Below are 16,620 nucleotides of genomic sequence, written 5' to 3'. Positions count from 1 at the left end.
GGAGTTAATTGAAGGGCAGGGGGATAAATGGTTCAATGAGCCTTGCCTTTCTAGTTCTCAGGTCTCTTGTTTTCTGATGGTCGGACCAGGGTGCAGCTGCCTTAGCCAGTTCCCGCTTCAGCTGGCAAAGCTCACTTCCTGCAAGACATCCCTGAGGAGAAGCCACATGGACCTACCCCGATGCAGCCCTGGGTGCTGGAGCACCCCTGTGGAGACCCCTGCCAGTGCTGAGATGCTTACACATTCACTGACTCGGCTTTCCTCCTTCAGTAGGCATCATTGAGTCTGTTTTGTGAGATGGAGGAGGATTTTGTGGATTGGTGTTGGACATATGGGTTAATGTTGAACTTGTGGGCTTGGGCAGCACTGGGTTGGGATGTTTTCTTGATGCGCACTTAAACTTTACATAAAACTGTCTCTTTCACATGAGTTCCTCTGGATTTGTTTCTCTAAAGTACGCAGACTATCACACTGGCCTTTAGTTATCCCTTACATCTGAAAATGAACACACCCCTGTGGCTCAGTTTTGGCGCAACCCTTTTAGACAGGTGTATAAAGGGAATGATAATACTAGAGAAATATGCCCATCTTAGAATAAGCAACCACTTGAGATCAAAAGGGCAGCATTTATTGAAGGAGAAAGGTCAGAAGGGTTAGGAAAAGAGAAAGAATATAAACAGGACACACCAGGAGGAAGAAGAATCTGTGAAGTTAAATTCTGAGGATTGCAGTCAATGGCATGTTACAGAATTTGTGGGAATCATCGCTTCATGTAAAACAGACTTGCTCTATAAACCTCACCCAAATCACAATAAAAAGCTGTTTTGTTTTGCTTTGTTTAAATCCAGTTTCAATTGCCAGTTTCATGCAAGGCAGTCTGCTTCAACAGTCTAGTATTTTCTTCAAACAGAACAAATGTACTAATCAGTACTTTGTTACAAATTCGGTAATCTGTCTTTTGTATCACTTAAGCTAAAATCTGCATAACCTAAAAGACGTATACGTTTTTCCAACGTTAAGTTACGAAATCCGCTGCTTTTGTAAACAATCAATTTGACACACATTGGAATTCAAAAAATGCAAACAAGAATATTAATTAAACAATGTCTGGGATAGCACCTGTTCACACAACTAATGGATTTAACCTCACATTCTTTAGCGACTACATAATTATAAACTCTTTGTGGTTGCTTTGTAGAGGGACAAAGTTGGTCCTGGAGGGACGTGGGAGAAAGGAGTGAGAGGTGAGAAGTGCGTCTCCGAGATTTGGACACAAATATGGGTTGTATCCTAACTGACAGACACACTCGTTCAGAACACCAGTTGATGACAAACCCAACTGTACAGGGTGGCAATCTGGAGCGGTAAGTTCTGTCCCAGTCTGAGTCTAACTATATTTCTCCCTCCATTTCATTGGGACATTTAACTTTGTTTTTAATCTGTTTCATTATTCACAAAAATAAAGAAACTATCCTACTGAAAATCCCACCAGATTTCAGAAGCGATGGGACCATGGTGTCTTTAGTGTCTACTTGTTTCTCTTCACGGTGCAAGATTTTGCAACTTACGCTCCAGTGAACCTCAGTGCAAGCTGGCATGGAGGGGGTGTCCTACAGGTCACGTTTCACGTCCAACACGGCATCCACCCAACTCCTTTGCAAGACTCTGAGACACTCTTTCAAACACTGGCCTCTCAAGAGCAAGCTAGGCTACAAGTGTAGGTTTTGTAAAGATAGGGAGAATAGTACTCAGAATCTTCTTCCTCCTTGACAGACAGGGAAAACTTCTATAGATCACAACCAGAGACCACAGAGCTAGAAAAAGGACACTAAGAACACGTTAGATCTGATCCAATATGTCTTAAGATACCTTCTTCATCTCTCCCCTTATGGTGCTGATCCAAGTCAAGGGTCCTCACTGCTTTACACTGTATAATGTCCCCTTGACATAAACCAGGAGCCCTTTTGCCATCGATTTTTAGGATCCTACATTCCATCTAGCTTCTGAAAGCCTGGGAGCATTATCAGGGACTGTTGACCATATTGCTTACTTTGTATAAATTTATATCTACTTTCCACTTATATAAATTAGGAGTCCCTAGGTGGTATAATGGATTACAAGTTGAGCTGCTAACTGCAAGGTCAGCAGTTTGAAACCACCAGCCACTCCTTGGGAGAAAGATGAGGCTTTCGACTCCGACGAAGAGTTGCAGTCTCAGAAATAAATCCACAGGGGCCGTTTTACCCTGTCCTATAGGATCTTGAGGGGTGAGAAGCTATTCGATGGCAGTGAGTATGAGTAAGAGGCGGTGATAACATTTGATTGCTAAGCAAAACGTGGAGGGTTTGAGTCCACCCAAAGGCACATTAGGAAATAGGTCTGCTGATCCCACTTTGGAAAATCAGTGATTGAAAATCCTGTAGAACACAGTTCCACTCTGACACACAGAGGCGTCCCTGAGTGACAGGAAAAATAGTTAAGTCCTCTGCTATTAACCGAAAAGTTGGCATTTCAAATCTACCCAGAGACGATGCAGAAAAGCAAGCAATCCGTTTAACAGCAACCAGTTTCTTACATAAATTAGAAAATTCCTCTCTTAATATTAGAGAAAGCTAAAGGACACCCCATTAGAAAAACAAAATCGACTCTGTTATTTATGAGTCTTCAGAAATATTGTTTACATTACCTCAGTATTAGCGACTTCCATTGGTCTTTTCTTGCTTTCTCCTATGTCCAAGTAACTGAGGGGGGGAAACAGCAAGGGTTATTGGTATAGCTTTTTTTGTTGGTTATGGAAATAACTTTTTTTGAAATTATTAAAATACCAAATAATTAATAAAATGAAGCCCACCATAGAAAATATTTTCGCCTAGAGCAAAAATCTGTGGCTACTAATTAACAACAATTATAGTAGTGAGAATTGCTTTCACTATCTGAGTCCAGAGCTGACACATGTCTATCCTAGATGACAAGGACATTGACATCTTAGAAATGCATGCCTCTGTGGGAGGAATATTCTCCCCACCCCCAATCCCCATAAGAGTTGGTTATGGCTGAAAAGTACTATTTTTCTGATTTTTATCCAGATTTGATATAAAGAGTGACCACATTCAATCTGCTTAGCAGCCCCATAAAGCACAGATTCTGAGTCAAATAAAATGAAGAATGTGTATTCAAATAATAACTGGGAAAGGCTGGGAAATCTTTTTCTCCTATGAGATCGCTTTAACGATGCAGAAGTGTTCAGTCTTGGGGGTGGGTTTAGGCATTGGTTCGGATAAGAAACAGATGGGTAGACTAGTTAACCTCTGGAGATCCCTTAGCATTCTATTAGTGTTTGGTAAGATATTAACTAGTGATCATTCTCTAGCTGTGACAGAAGCGCAACCTGAGAACTTTATGTCATGCCTTTGTCAGCGTTAAGCTGGAAGTTTACCGCCTGCTCCCTCCCACTGTGCTTCATATCCAGAAGGGATAAAACATTCCATTTAATATGACAAATTTAAATCTAGAAATGAATTTTAACATAATTTTAGCACATATATCGTGTTTATATATAATCTTCTGCCTTGACTACTGTCCTGCTGAGTTTACTTTCTGAAGTTTATTTTATAATTAATTTTTGCTTTTGGCAGTGAAACATGGATTTGTTGTCATTTAGAATTTGTCTGTGTGTGACAGAATGTTCAATTGATACCTTGGCCAATGATTGATCTCTCCCACACAAACAGTCTTTACAGGAGGCAGGGCAAATGCCCCCTGAATAGCCATACAATGGCTTTTTTGAGAATCTGCAGGGTCTGATGGTCAACCTAACACCAAAACATCCTAATAGCCATGTGCAGGACAGGGACCTCAGACCCACTAGCTTAATGTAGTCATGTCAACTTCCAAACATCCACTGGGGAAGTTTTGGGCTAAATAACAATCTCTAAAATTCTGTGCTATCAAATGAAGTTTCCTGAAGTTCACTGGCAGCTTTAAAAATATTAGTAAAATCTGGGTCAAAAGAATTCAAGAAGGAGGTTGCTTGTTTTCATTTGAAAAATAGTTTCCCCGACCATCATTCAGGGTCTAAACAAGAAGCGCACGAGTAACCCTCAATACCATGGACCTTCTCTGGTTCTGCCAGTTACTTCACTATATCAACTTACCGAGTGCTAAGCTTCTAGTGCCATTCAGCTTTGAAATCCCCTTGGCTTCGATCTTTATAACCATAGTTACTACTAGTTTAACACAAACAGAATAAACTATTCATCTGTCAGCATAGAAAGCTAACAACCATGGACAATGTTAATAACAAACCCAGTTTTGTTGTGAATCAGAAGCAAAAATAACAGTGCAAATCTCTTAGACATATAAAGAGTGTGGTCTCGTATGCACTTGAAAGCTAACATTGAAGTGCATTTTCTATTTGGTTTGGAACTTTATCTGTCTTTGTCATTTGAGATGGTAATGACAAATAAACAAAGGAGAATGTAAATTACCGTACTAATGTGCTTTTACAATGCTCAGCTGTCAATGGATTCTGAACCCGATTCCCATTGCCATGAAAATGGTTTTATATGGAAACTAGTCAATAAAATAATAAACATAGCATGTGGTGGAGGGAACTGGACATAAAGATGGCTTATATATAAGTAACTCTCTAGGGTTTACTAAACACACTCACATCCATAGCATTGACTTTACACAACAAGCTTGTGAGACTGGAACAACTGCTTCTTTTATGTGTTAGGAAACTGATCAGCTGAGCCATATGACTTGCCCAACAATACAGAACCAATCAACCAAACAACTGGAGACTGCTCCAGTCTGCAGACTTAAAGTTGTAAGTTTCTGTACAGCATACGAGTTTGATTCATTTTTTTCTGTTAGACAGGGTACACTTATGAAAGGTGGGGGGGGATCTTCAAGGAAGGGGGAAGCAATTAAATATATTCCCTTGCCTACCATAAAAAGAATGCCTGGTATAAGAAAAGGCAGGATGTCTAGAACTCAATTTTTTAAAATGTAAGAAAGGAAGGATGACTTTGCACAACTTCAGTGATTATTCTTAAAAATGATTCTCTAATGTTAAAAATAAAGTTTGTAAGCACATGGTTTATGGTCAGTTTATACTTGGAGCTCCATGCTAAATAGAACTAAATCTTATATTTTAAAAATGATGGAATCCAGAGTTAACATATGTCCCAAGAGAAATGACGCATGCCCACCCCAAAACGTGTGCACGAATGGTGTTCATTACTCACTCAAAATTCACTAACCGGGTGCCATCAATGCGGACTCATAGAGACCCCCTGCGGACTTCCGAGACTCAAACTGTTTACAGAAGAGTCAAGGCCTTCCCTTGAGTTGCTGGTGGTTTCAAACTGCCGACCATGAGGATCGAAGCCCACGTAACCACTACACCACCTCTTTACTCATAGTACCCAAAAAGTGAAACAACACATCTATCTACCAAGAGATGAATGAATTTTTTTAAGTTGACATATCTATGCCATGGAACTTTATTTGACAATAAAAAGGAGGACTAATACATACTTCCATGTGGATGAACCTTGAAGACATTGTGCCAAGTGAAGGCACTAAAAAAAAAAAGTCCTTATATTGTATGATGCTATTTTTGTGAAGTGCCCAGAATAGGCAAATAGAGAGAGATAAAAATAGATCGGTGGTTGCACAGAACTGAGGTGGAAGAAAACAGAACCATAACTGGAGATGAGTATAGGATTCTTCTGGGAGTGCTAGAAAAGTTCAAGTATTAGATTGGGTGACAGTTGTACAGTTCTGTGAATAAATTAAAATAGGTGGATCTTATGGGGTGTGAAATAGATCTCAGTAAAATCATTTAAAAGCATAGAATATAAAGGTCCACCTGTCTTTTAATGCCCACCGCCATCAGAAATGATCTCTCTCAGCTCCCAACTCTCAAATAACTATTTTTCGAATTGCATTGATCTCTTTCTCCCTGGCATTAAAGTGATAGGTGTGCATGTAGTCGGTGTAGTCAGTCTCTCTCCTGTTGGCCTGTAAGCGCCACAGGGCGGGGGTTCATGTCTTCTTCAACTTTGTTCAACTCCCAGAACCAGGGGCAGTTTCCTAACTCACTGAGCACCTGTGATGTTCCCAGCCAGGGACTGGATAAGCACTAATGTGCCTTGAGAGTTCAACAGGTACTTGGAGACAGACATGGACAGAAATACAGCAAGCATAATCAATTTCCCAAGCGCTAGACTAAGTGCAAAAACACTCAGGCCAGAAAGAACGCTCAGAAAAGTGGGGGCGTGGTCAGTTCCACTTGGAATTAAAGGTGAAAGTATTTAAACCGCGGAGGAAGAAAAAAAAAAGTTGCGACATTCTCTCCTCTCGCGATAAGATATTATCCAATACTCTGCGTTAAAGGGTGACTTTTAATGGAACTAAAACTTTTTCCTTCTGTCCTGATAACCCAGTTCTCCCAGGAAGAGTGGTTTTAAAACATATCTTTGCTTAAAGTAAAATAATTAGTATCGAATAAAGGGGAAAGTGGAAAAATCAGCACACCAGAAAGCACAAAATGCTGAAGTATCAGATGTTGGTTGTTTTTTTTAATGTCAGTTGTTTGTTCACAGTTTTAAGTCTGTCCCTACTGCTAACAGGTGAAATTCTTTTCCAATCACCTTTCAGCCTTTACCCGAATCTGGAGCTTTGAGAGGCATCAAAAAAGCACATCACACACACCCCACCCCAACCCCGGGGCTCCCAGGGAGTGGAAGGGGGACAGAGGTGGACGCCATTCATTTCTTCACCTCATCCAACACCTCCACGCACCCCGACAAGGTGGGCGGCCGGGGCAGAGAGACTCACTTAAGTTTCTTGAAGGCTTCCTGGCCCCCGGCCACGTAGTTGCCCCCACTCTGAATCTGGTCTAACTTCCGGATGCGGTGGCCGGACCGCGGGGTGTAGATGTTCCTGACGGCCCCAAAGGGCGCCTGGACGCCTCCCGTCACCTCCTTCAGGAAGATGTCGAAGCTGGACACCTTCTTCTCGTGGATGACCACGCGGCGCCCCGCGAAGTAGGGGTCCCCGTTGCGGTACACCAGCACGCTCTTCACCACGGGTTGAGACAGGTGCGCCGACCTGGCGCCCGGGCCGCTCATCGTCCCGTTCGGGGCGCAGGCACCGCTGCTGTCCCCTGGCCTCGCGCACGGGCTCCCAGGCACCGACTGCGGGCGAGAGACAGAGCCTGCGTGAGAGCGAGGTGGCCACCGCGCCCCTGACCCTGCGGGCCGCGGCCGGGGGCGGACGCTCTGCGCGTCCCCGGCTGCGCAGCCAATCGGCGCTCACCTGGCACCGTGAGCGCCTCCAAGTGTCCCACCGCGGGCTGGGGAGCACGTGGGGGGCCTTCGACCGGCGGGTGGGGGGTCGGAGGGGGTGAAAGACCAAGAGGATGAAAAACAATTTCTAAAAGTCGTGTTTGTGTGGTTTTTTTTCTTTTTTAATCTCTCTCTCTCTCTCTCTCTCTCTCTCTCTCTCTCTCTCTCTTTCTCTCTCTCATCTTTCTCGCTTTTCCTTTGCCAATTCGTAAATGAAATGCCTAAAGTGCATTGAAAGACAGAGAGGTAGACTTGACGTCTAGGGACCCTCGTCCTAATGACCGCCCCCGCGGGGTGCGTGGTCCCTAAGAGCATCCTTTGAACGTGGCGGGCAACAGGGGGTGCATGGTCCCTAAGGGCATCCTTTCAACGCTGCGGGCAACGGGGTCCCTGAGGGTTGGGGGGCTGGACGATGGAGTAGGCGGGCGGAAGGGTCTTCACTGTCGGGGTCTCGGGGCGCCGAGCTGGTACCTACCTACACTCGCAGGCTGGCAGGGTGGACGGCGGGGCGGGCGCCCGCAAGCGGGGCTGGACCGGGGCGCCGCGCTGCGGCTGGCTCGGCTGGCACGGGGGTGAACTGGGCGGCCGCCGCACCTCGCTCCCGCCGTTCCTCCGCCGCCTTTCGCTCCGCGGGCCGCCCTCACCCTGGGGGAACGGAGTTGTTAGTTCCCGCCGTTTCTATAGCAACTGCAGCCGCCCGCGTGGGGCGCCGAAGCGCAGAACCAGGCCTGGCACGCGCGCGTCCGGGTCCCCTGGGCTGCGGTGGCTGCTCCCTACCAAAGACTCCGAAGAAGTGGGGGGTATAAAGAGAGCATGGGTGAGCTTCTCAGGGGCTCCTTCAATTAACTGCCACCCACCGTGTTCTAGGATTGGGGGGTGCAGCGGTGAAAAGATGTAAAGTACAGAGGGCTTATTCCGTACCTACCTCTGCTGGGGAGAGGGTTTCTCACTGCCTTCAAGAAAGTTAATAAGCTCTAGGGACCAACCATGCCAAGGGTCACGAAGGTGGCGCTGGGCTGAACCATGTTCCCTTTTGCTATGCCAGCTGTTTTCATGTACCTTGAATAGATTCCAATTCATCACTACCAACAGGACAGACTTGCACTGCCCCAGCGCCCAGGCTTTACAGAGGCAGACAGCCCCGTCGTTCTGCAGAGGGGCTGGTGAGCTACAAGGGCTGGCCTTTCCATTAGCAGCCACAGGTGAACCACTGTGCCCCCCAGGAATCTTATTTCAGCAGTTGTATTGACATATAAGTCACATATCATACAATTCAATGGTTTAGTCATATTAAAAAGACGAACATCATCACAATCAATTTTAGAACTATTTCTTCTGTCTTGTCCTCATTATTGTTAGCGCCCCATTTTTGCCCAACATCCCAACCCAAACCCTTAGACACTCTAATCCACTTAGTGTAAGACACTAAGACACTGTAATCCAGTTGCTGTCTCTATAGATTTACCTAGTCCCCGTTTAATACAAAGAGAAGCAAATCAGCAAACAATAATGAAATAAAACCAAAAAATCAATTGAAAAGAAAACAGGAAATAATAAAAACTAGAACAAATTTTAAATGGATCAAAGAGAGAGCAACTGAAATGTGTTCAATTTTAGTCTAACTGCAGCTGTATTAACCCACTCTCCAGTGTACTGTTGGATAGCAAAGCTGTTCACATTCCTGGCCTATGGTCAGAGGCGGCTCATCTGGAGACTTAATTCACAGACCCTGAAAAAGGATTGGGGGCTTTCACTGTCATCCATAGCCTTCTGCAAACCTAGCAATTTAAACTGTGATACCATTCCCTCCTCTGCTTATGAACTTTATTCTTTACAATCCTTGTATCACATGTGCAGGTGTGCTTCATCTACATGGATATAGCTGACACCACACTTGGATGGCTGCTTGTTTTAACACAAGACATTAAGACCTCAGACACTTCTTTCTGATAGCTGGGCGCCATCTGGTTTCCTCATCACACTTGGCTGTAGCACCCATGTCTTCAGTGATCTCTCTCTTCGTGGGACAAGTATCAAGTAGAACCATGTCATAAGTGCTCATTGTTCTTCGATTAGAACTATGATTAAGTGCAAGCTCAAAATCTTATTCATATATCTATGGTTTGTACCAGTCCCTGGTTCATTTTAGAGATATCATTTCCTTTTATTGGGGAAAATCCCCCTGGAGTATATGGTAATTCTACTATTTAGCAGGGCTCTTTTCTGGTGGCACTGTGAGGTAAGCATTGGTACCAATAAAAGTTGGTGGTTCAAAGCCACCAGCCACTTTATAGGACAACATATGAAGCGGTCTGTTCCTGTAAAGATTGAGAGTCTTGGAAACCCTTCACAGGGTCACTGAGTCCGAATAGATTTCAGGGCGGTGGGTTTGGAAGATTTCTCCACAGGAAAAAGAACTGGCAATCGGCTCCTCTAAAGACTTTAGCCTAGAAAACCTCAGGGGGGCAATTCCATTCTGTCACATGGGGTCGCTATGCAGCTAAAACCCCACTTGAGGACCCACCGCACACCACTGGAACAAAACTAGCCTACACTCATTTCCTGTACACTGCTCATGAAATCTTGTCGATTCCATTTGCTTAACATGTTTTTAAATCCTTCCCCTTCTCACATTATCACTGTCTCTTCCTTGTTTTAGACTCAATAGGAATACTTTTTCTGTAAAGTGCCATATGTCGAAGAGTTTCAAACAGGTAAACAGTGATGATTTACTTTTTTATTGATTCCCATTTAGTGCAAGAGAAGATACAATGTTTTACCTGATGTCTTCATGTTGTCTTCAGTATTGCAGCGTTTGTGGTCATTTCCCCCTTCTTCATTTTTAATTCTCTCTCTCAATGGGAGAGCAAAAAATAAACGTGTTTTTTTTAAATAGCAAAGGCGATTTTTTAAGAAATAAAAAGGAAATGGGTAAGAAATGCTCCACAAGATATCACAGCTAAAGAATAGTGTGGATGCAGGAGAATTGCTTTTACCTAGGGTGGTGCACATGATACCAAGCACAATTTTAAACAATCACTTGCTCCTGAAGCAGTAACATTGGAGCCCTCTTTTTGAGATACAGCTTTTGGTCATGAAATGAACTCTGAAGTATTCCATTGTGTAATTATCTTTATATTCTAAATAAATTAATACTTATATTTCTTTCCCTGAATAATACATCATTTCATGTTAAAAGAGTTGATATAGGTAATAGATAGATGATTGATTGATAGATATATAGATAAAGTAAAATAAACACACACGCAGGGGGGAGAAAAAAAAAACAACCTCCTCAGATAACTAGACTGAAATCTGCAAACCAGACATTAAAGCACATAGTTTAGAGGTCAAAGAAAGGGCGTTTGAGAAAATTCACACCAAGAGTTTCTCTTTTCGGTGTGCTGCAGAAGGAAATCATCTGGCCGGATCTTGCAGTGTCCAGCATCCTGGTAGAGGTAAGTTTGGTTGAGTGGATTCATCTGAGAATGAGGAATTGTCCAGGCTTCAAGGGAAAGGGGAGGCACCTTGCAGAGAGGTGAAGAGCTTAAATCGCTCCTAGGGTGTTCTCAGTATTGTGATAAGTGGACAATACATGTCATACATAGTTTTTGCCTTTAATGATCTGTTAAAGAGAAAGTTGATTGACTTTTATTTCCAACAACATAGTGAGCTAGACATCCTGAATGATTGTTCTCCTAAAACAACTAAAAATGCTGGGTTTACCCAAAAAAAAAGTGTTTTTCTTTCTTTTTTTTAGACTCATTGCTAATTTGACAAGAATGGAAAGAATTTAGAAAAGGCCAAACCAAATGAAAACAGAAACCCTGGGAGGTGAGCAAGCACTGAAATTGCTGTTAACAGGGAGTTTTCCTGTTTGCGTCCAGCTCAATCTTGCTGTGCTACTTCCCTTCAAATTGTACTGGCGTTCCAGTCCAGTGCAGCTAGCTGAAGAGAGAAATGGACTGTATGTGAGTGAGACAGATACAAAGCTGCTCCTATTCCAAAACAATGCAACTGTGTTTGCAGAAAATCCAATATAATGATGAATGGATTATTGGAATTAATAAAGACATTAAGCAAGATTGTTAGACACAAAATTAATATGCAAAGTTCTGTTGTATGTCTGTGTAAGGTGAAACCTTGCCATCCTTGCCTCTGAAAAGCTCTCTGGCCATACTTCTTCCACAATAGATTTGCTTATCCTCCTGGCAGACCATGGTACTTCCAATACTCTTTTCCAGCACCACAATTCAAACGCATTGATTCTCCTTTGGTCTTCCTTAATCAATGTCCAACTTTGACATGCATATGAGGCCATTGAAAATACCATGACTTGAGTCAGGTGCAGCTTAGGCCTCAAAGCATTATCCTTGCTTTTCAGGACTATAAAGAGGTCTTGTGCAGCAGATTTACCCAAAGAAGCACTTTTATTTTATCTGACTGCCACTTCTGTGAGCATTGATTGTGGGTCCAAGACAAAATCCTTGACGATTTCAATCTTTTCTACATTTTCCCTGTTGTTACCTAAAGATCCAGTTGTGAGGATTTGGGTCTTCTTTACATGGATTTGTAATCCATATGGAAGGCTGCAGTGCTTCATCTTCAGCAAGTGCCTCAAGTCCCCCCCACTTTAAGTAAGCACGGTTGTGTCATCTACATAGAGCAAGTTGTTAATAAGCCTTCCTCTGATCCTGATGCCATATTTTTCTTCATATAGGCCAGATTTGCTGGAGATCTGCTCAGAATACAGATTGAATAAGTATGGTCAAAGGCTACAACGCTGACTCATGCTTTTCCTGATTTTAAATCAGGCGGCATGCCCTTGTTCTCTTCCCACAATCACCTCTTGGCCATTGTACAATTTCTAAACGAGTACAATGAACTGTTCTGGAATTTCATTCTCCTCGTGGCTATCCATAGTTTGTTATGATTCACACATTCAAAAGCCGGTGATTCAAACCAGTCAAATGTCAATGAAACACAAGTAAACATTTTCTGCTCTCAAATAAGATCCATCTGATATCAGATGTCTTTTTCTGAATCTGGCCTGAACCTCATTGATGTACTGTGGCAACCATTCTTGGATGATCCTCATCAAAATTTTGCTTGCAAATGAGAATTTAAGCATTCTGTTGAGTCACCTTTCTTTGGAATGGGTACATTCCAGTCCATTGACCAAGTAGCTGCCTTCTAAATTTCCTGGCATAGATGAGTGTGTGCCTCCAGTGCTTTATTGCTTGCTGAAACATTTCATTGGTATTCCATCAATTCCTGGAGCATTATTATTTTTGGGGGTTTTTTTGGAGCATTGTTTTTTACTAATTCTTTCAGTGTAGGTTGACCTTCTTCCTTCCATACCATTGGTTTTAGCTTCTATTCTACTTCCTAAAATGGTGGAATGTCGACTAGCTATTTTTGGTACCATGATGCTGTGTTCCATCTTCTCTGGACGCTTCTTGCATAATTCAATATTATGCCTGTAAAATCCTTCAAGGTTGCAACTCGAAACTTGACATTTTTCTTGAATTCTTCCAGTTTTACATATGCTGAATGTGTTCTTTCTTGGTTTTCCAGCTCTATGTCTTTGCATATATAACTATAATATTTGGCTTCTTCTTCGTGAGCTGCTCATTGAAATTTTCTACTCAGGTCTTTGACTTCATCATTCCTTCCATTTGCTTTAGCTATTCTATGATTAAGAGCAAGTTTTCGAGCCTCTTCTGACGTCCACTTTTTTTTAATCATTTTATTGGGGGCTTGTACAACTCGTATCACAATCCATACATTCATCCATTGTGCCAAGCACATTTGTACATTTGTTGCCCTCATCATTCTCAAAACATTTTCTTTCTACTTGAGCCCTTGGTGTCAGCTCCTCATTTTTCCCCTCCCTTTCCCACCCTCCCTCCCTCAGGAACCCTTGATAATTTATAATTTTTTTTCATGTCTTACACTGACCGATATATCCCTTCGCCCACTTTTTGTTGTTTATCCCCCAGGGAAGGGGTTATATGTAAGATCATTGTGATCAGTTCCCCCTTTCTCCACGCCCCCCCAACCTTTCCCTACCCTCCTGGTATAACTACTCTCATTATTGGTCCTGAGGGGTTCATCTGTCCTGGATTCACTGTGTTTCCAGCTCATAACTGTACCAGTGTGCATGCTCTGATCTAGCCGGATTTGTAAGGTATAATTGGGGTCATGATAGTGGGGGAGGGGGAAGCATTAAAGAACTAAAGGAAAGTTGCATGTTTCATTGTTGATACACTGCACCCTGACTGGCGTGTCTCCTCCCTGCGACCCTTCTGTAAGGGGACTGACATCCACTTTTATCTTTTCTTTTCTTTCTGTCTTTTTAATGATCTTTTGATTTATTATGAATGATATTCTTGATGTCTCTCCATGGCTAATCAGGTCTTCTGTCATCAGTGTGCAATGCTTCAAATATATTCTTTCAATGTTCTCAAAATTCAGGAGAGAGACTCAACGTCTTATTTTGGCTCTTGTGAATTTGTTTTAATTTTCTTCAGCTTCAACCTGAACTTTCATATGAACAATTGATAGTATGTTTCCAGTTAGCCCCTGGTCTGCTGTGAGCTGCTGATATTGAGCTTCTCCACCATCTCATCCCTCAGTCAGTGTGATTTCTCTGTATTCCATCTGGAGAAGTCCATGTGTACAGTCTCCTTTTGTGGTGTTGAAAAAAGAAGTATTTTCTATGAAGAGATTGCTGGTCTTGCAAAATTCTACCATTTAATCTCCAGTTGCATTTCTACCACCAGGACTATCTTTCCCATCTATTGTTCCATCCTTGTTTCCAACTTTTTCATTCCAATTGCCAATAATCATCAACACATCTGTATTGCATGCTTGATCAATATCCAATTGAAGACGTTAGTAGAATTCTTCCATTTCTTCTTTTGAGGTTGGGGCATAAACTTGAATAATAGTTGTACTGACAGGATTTCCTTGAAGGTAGATCTTCAAGATTGATTGTGAAATATCCTTTTAGACAAATAATACCATGCCATTACTTTTGACTATGTCATTTCCAGCATAGTAAATCATATGATTTTCTGATTCACAAGAGCCAATACCTGTCCATTTCAGCTCAGGAATACTGGGATGTTGATCTTTATGCATTCCATTTCATTTTCCAACATTCACACTTCGTACATTCCAAGTGTGGATTACTAGTAGGTTGTCTAAACTGTATCTTCTTACTCTGAATTGTGCCCCATCAGCAAATGAAGATCTGGCAGGTTCAACTCCCACCTTCTCTGCTCCATTCATCATGTCACCAAGGTCAACATCACCTGGAGAAAGAGGCTGCTGCTCAGTCACATTTCAAGTGCCTTTGGACTCGAAGGCCCATTATCTGGTGGTATCTCTGACAATGCTCTGCTTCCATTCATTAAGTCTGCAGTATCTGACATCGTACTGAAGTTATGCATAAGGTTTTCAGTGGCTACTTTCTCAAGTTCCTTCTTAGTTGTCTGTTCTCAGTCTGGAAGATCTCCTGAAACTTGTCTACTTTGGGTCACCCTGCTGGCATTTCAAATACCAGTAACATAGCTTCCAATACCACAGCAACACACAAACCACCAGAGTGAAACAAACTGACAGACAAGTGGCGATTGTTTCTATTAGATATGCAAAATAAATAACACAACCCTAACCATGCAATAAAAAGGGGAGGAGAGAGGTGGGAAATGTGAACAGGCTCTTAACAAAATGGGAGACTTGAATAGCAAACAAACATGAAAATATGCTTCACTTCGTTTGAAACCAGAGAAATTCAAACTAAACCTGCTAAGACCTTGTATTCAAATCAGCAAATATCAACATAGTTAACCAAATGTGGCATAGTGGTTATATGTTGAGCTGCTAATCACAAGGTCAGGAGTTCAAAATCACCAGTGTCGTCTGAAGAGAAAGATGAAGCTCTCTACGCCCTCAACGACTTACAGTGCCAAAAAAAGACAGTCTCAGGGGATTTCAGGAATAAAATATGAAAGTGGAGACAGGAAAGGAGGACTAGAACACAATTCGTTTTAAAGGCAATTTAACCAGCTTGGGGTGGGGGTCCGGGGGAGTGTTCTAAAATTAATACAGTAATGATTGTACAATTCTCTGTGATATGACTGGACTATTGAATTGTATGATATGTTAAGTACGTGCCATTAAAACTGTTTTCAAGGAAAAGACTTACAGTCTTGGAAACCCACAGTGCCATTCCATTCTGTCTTTTGGGAACGCTGAATCGGCATCAACTTGATGGCAGTGAGTTCCATCAAGTGTGCTCTAAGATGCAGAGCAAAGGAACTCTGACCAACTATTGCACATGGGCTGCCACTCGGGAAATCATCTAGCATCTCCTAGATGGTTGCATAAGTGTGTACACTCAATAATTCTACTCTGCATGTATCCTGTAGAAATGCCTTCATAGGAGGCATATACAAGAACATCTCCCAAGATCTTTCTTGTAATAGGAAAAACTGATGGTCCAAACGTTGAATAACAGTGGAATGGATAAGTCAATCATGATGCACTCATGTAATGAAAATGAACTCGGCAGCACACATTGACACACAATGTTGGTTCAAAAATTTGCAAGACACAAAAGATTATGTGTGTTAGTCTTGGAAAGCTAATTCTGTAAAGCTTTGTGTATAGATAGATAGATAGATAGATAGATAGATAGATAGATAGATAGATAGATATAATTTTATATGAAGAAAAAAGCTCAATTCCCACAATCGTAGAAGATGGCATGTCCAAGACAAGGTAGGTCCTAGGTCTCTCAGTTAATCAGATATTAGATTGTAGGCATGTCCTGACTCAAGAAACTGTGGGACTGATGATCCCGAAACTGGTGGGAAGACAGTAGGCCGGTGGCTGCACAGGCCAATGAATCCAAGGTGGGCAGGTCAGATGGCAGATGACTCCCAGCATTGGCAGGCATTATGGCCGTCTATTGGCTCAAGTGCAAAGAATTAGAGGATGCTGGGCCAGATACAGGATCAATGGCCAGCAAAAAGCAAATAAGATGATATTGGAAGTACACACTTGAGAAAACTTTCTTTCCACTGATTGCATCAGGGCTGTGAACTGAGTACAGGTGCAGTGTGCCATCTAATCTTCTTAAAATTAATTGGATGTTCATAGCAGATAATATTGTGGAGGTGATTATTTCATGTTTGGTCACATCACCAGAGGATATTAGGTCTTAACTCTCAAATCATAGAGGCTCCTGGCC

The 16,620-nt window shown here is 42.4% G+C and overlaps 1 protein-coding gene across 1 annotated transcript in view; it reads right to left on the bottom strand.

The window, feature by feature from the left end:
* The window catches only part of DCDC2 (doublecortin domain containing 2), a 223,867-nt gene extending 216,725 nt beyond the window's left edge, over window positions 1–7,142 (bottom strand). The window contains exons 1-2 of the mRNA XM_075540741.1: window positions 6,850–7,142; window positions 2,687–2,741 (exon numbers count right to left, since the gene is read on the bottom strand). Coding sequence (XP_075396856.1) covers window positions 2,687–2,741; window positions 6,850–7,142 — 348 coding nt within the window. The remainder of the gene's footprint in view (window positions 1–2,686; window positions 2,742–6,849) is intronic.
* Between the last annotated feature and the right edge of the window lie 9,478 nt (window positions 7,143–16,620).

The sequence above is a fragment of the Tenrec ecaudatus genome, chromosome 1 (assembly GCF_050624435.1).
Source record: "Tenrec ecaudatus isolate mTenEca1 chromosome 1, mTenEca1.hap1, whole genome shotgun sequence".
Taxonomy (NCBI): domain Eukaryota; kingdom Metazoa; phylum Chordata; class Mammalia; order Afrosoricida; family Tenrecidae; genus Tenrec; species Tenrec ecaudatus.
The sequence above is the reverse complement of the archived record's forward strand: the minus strand, read 5'-3'. Positions and strand labels throughout refer to the sequence as shown.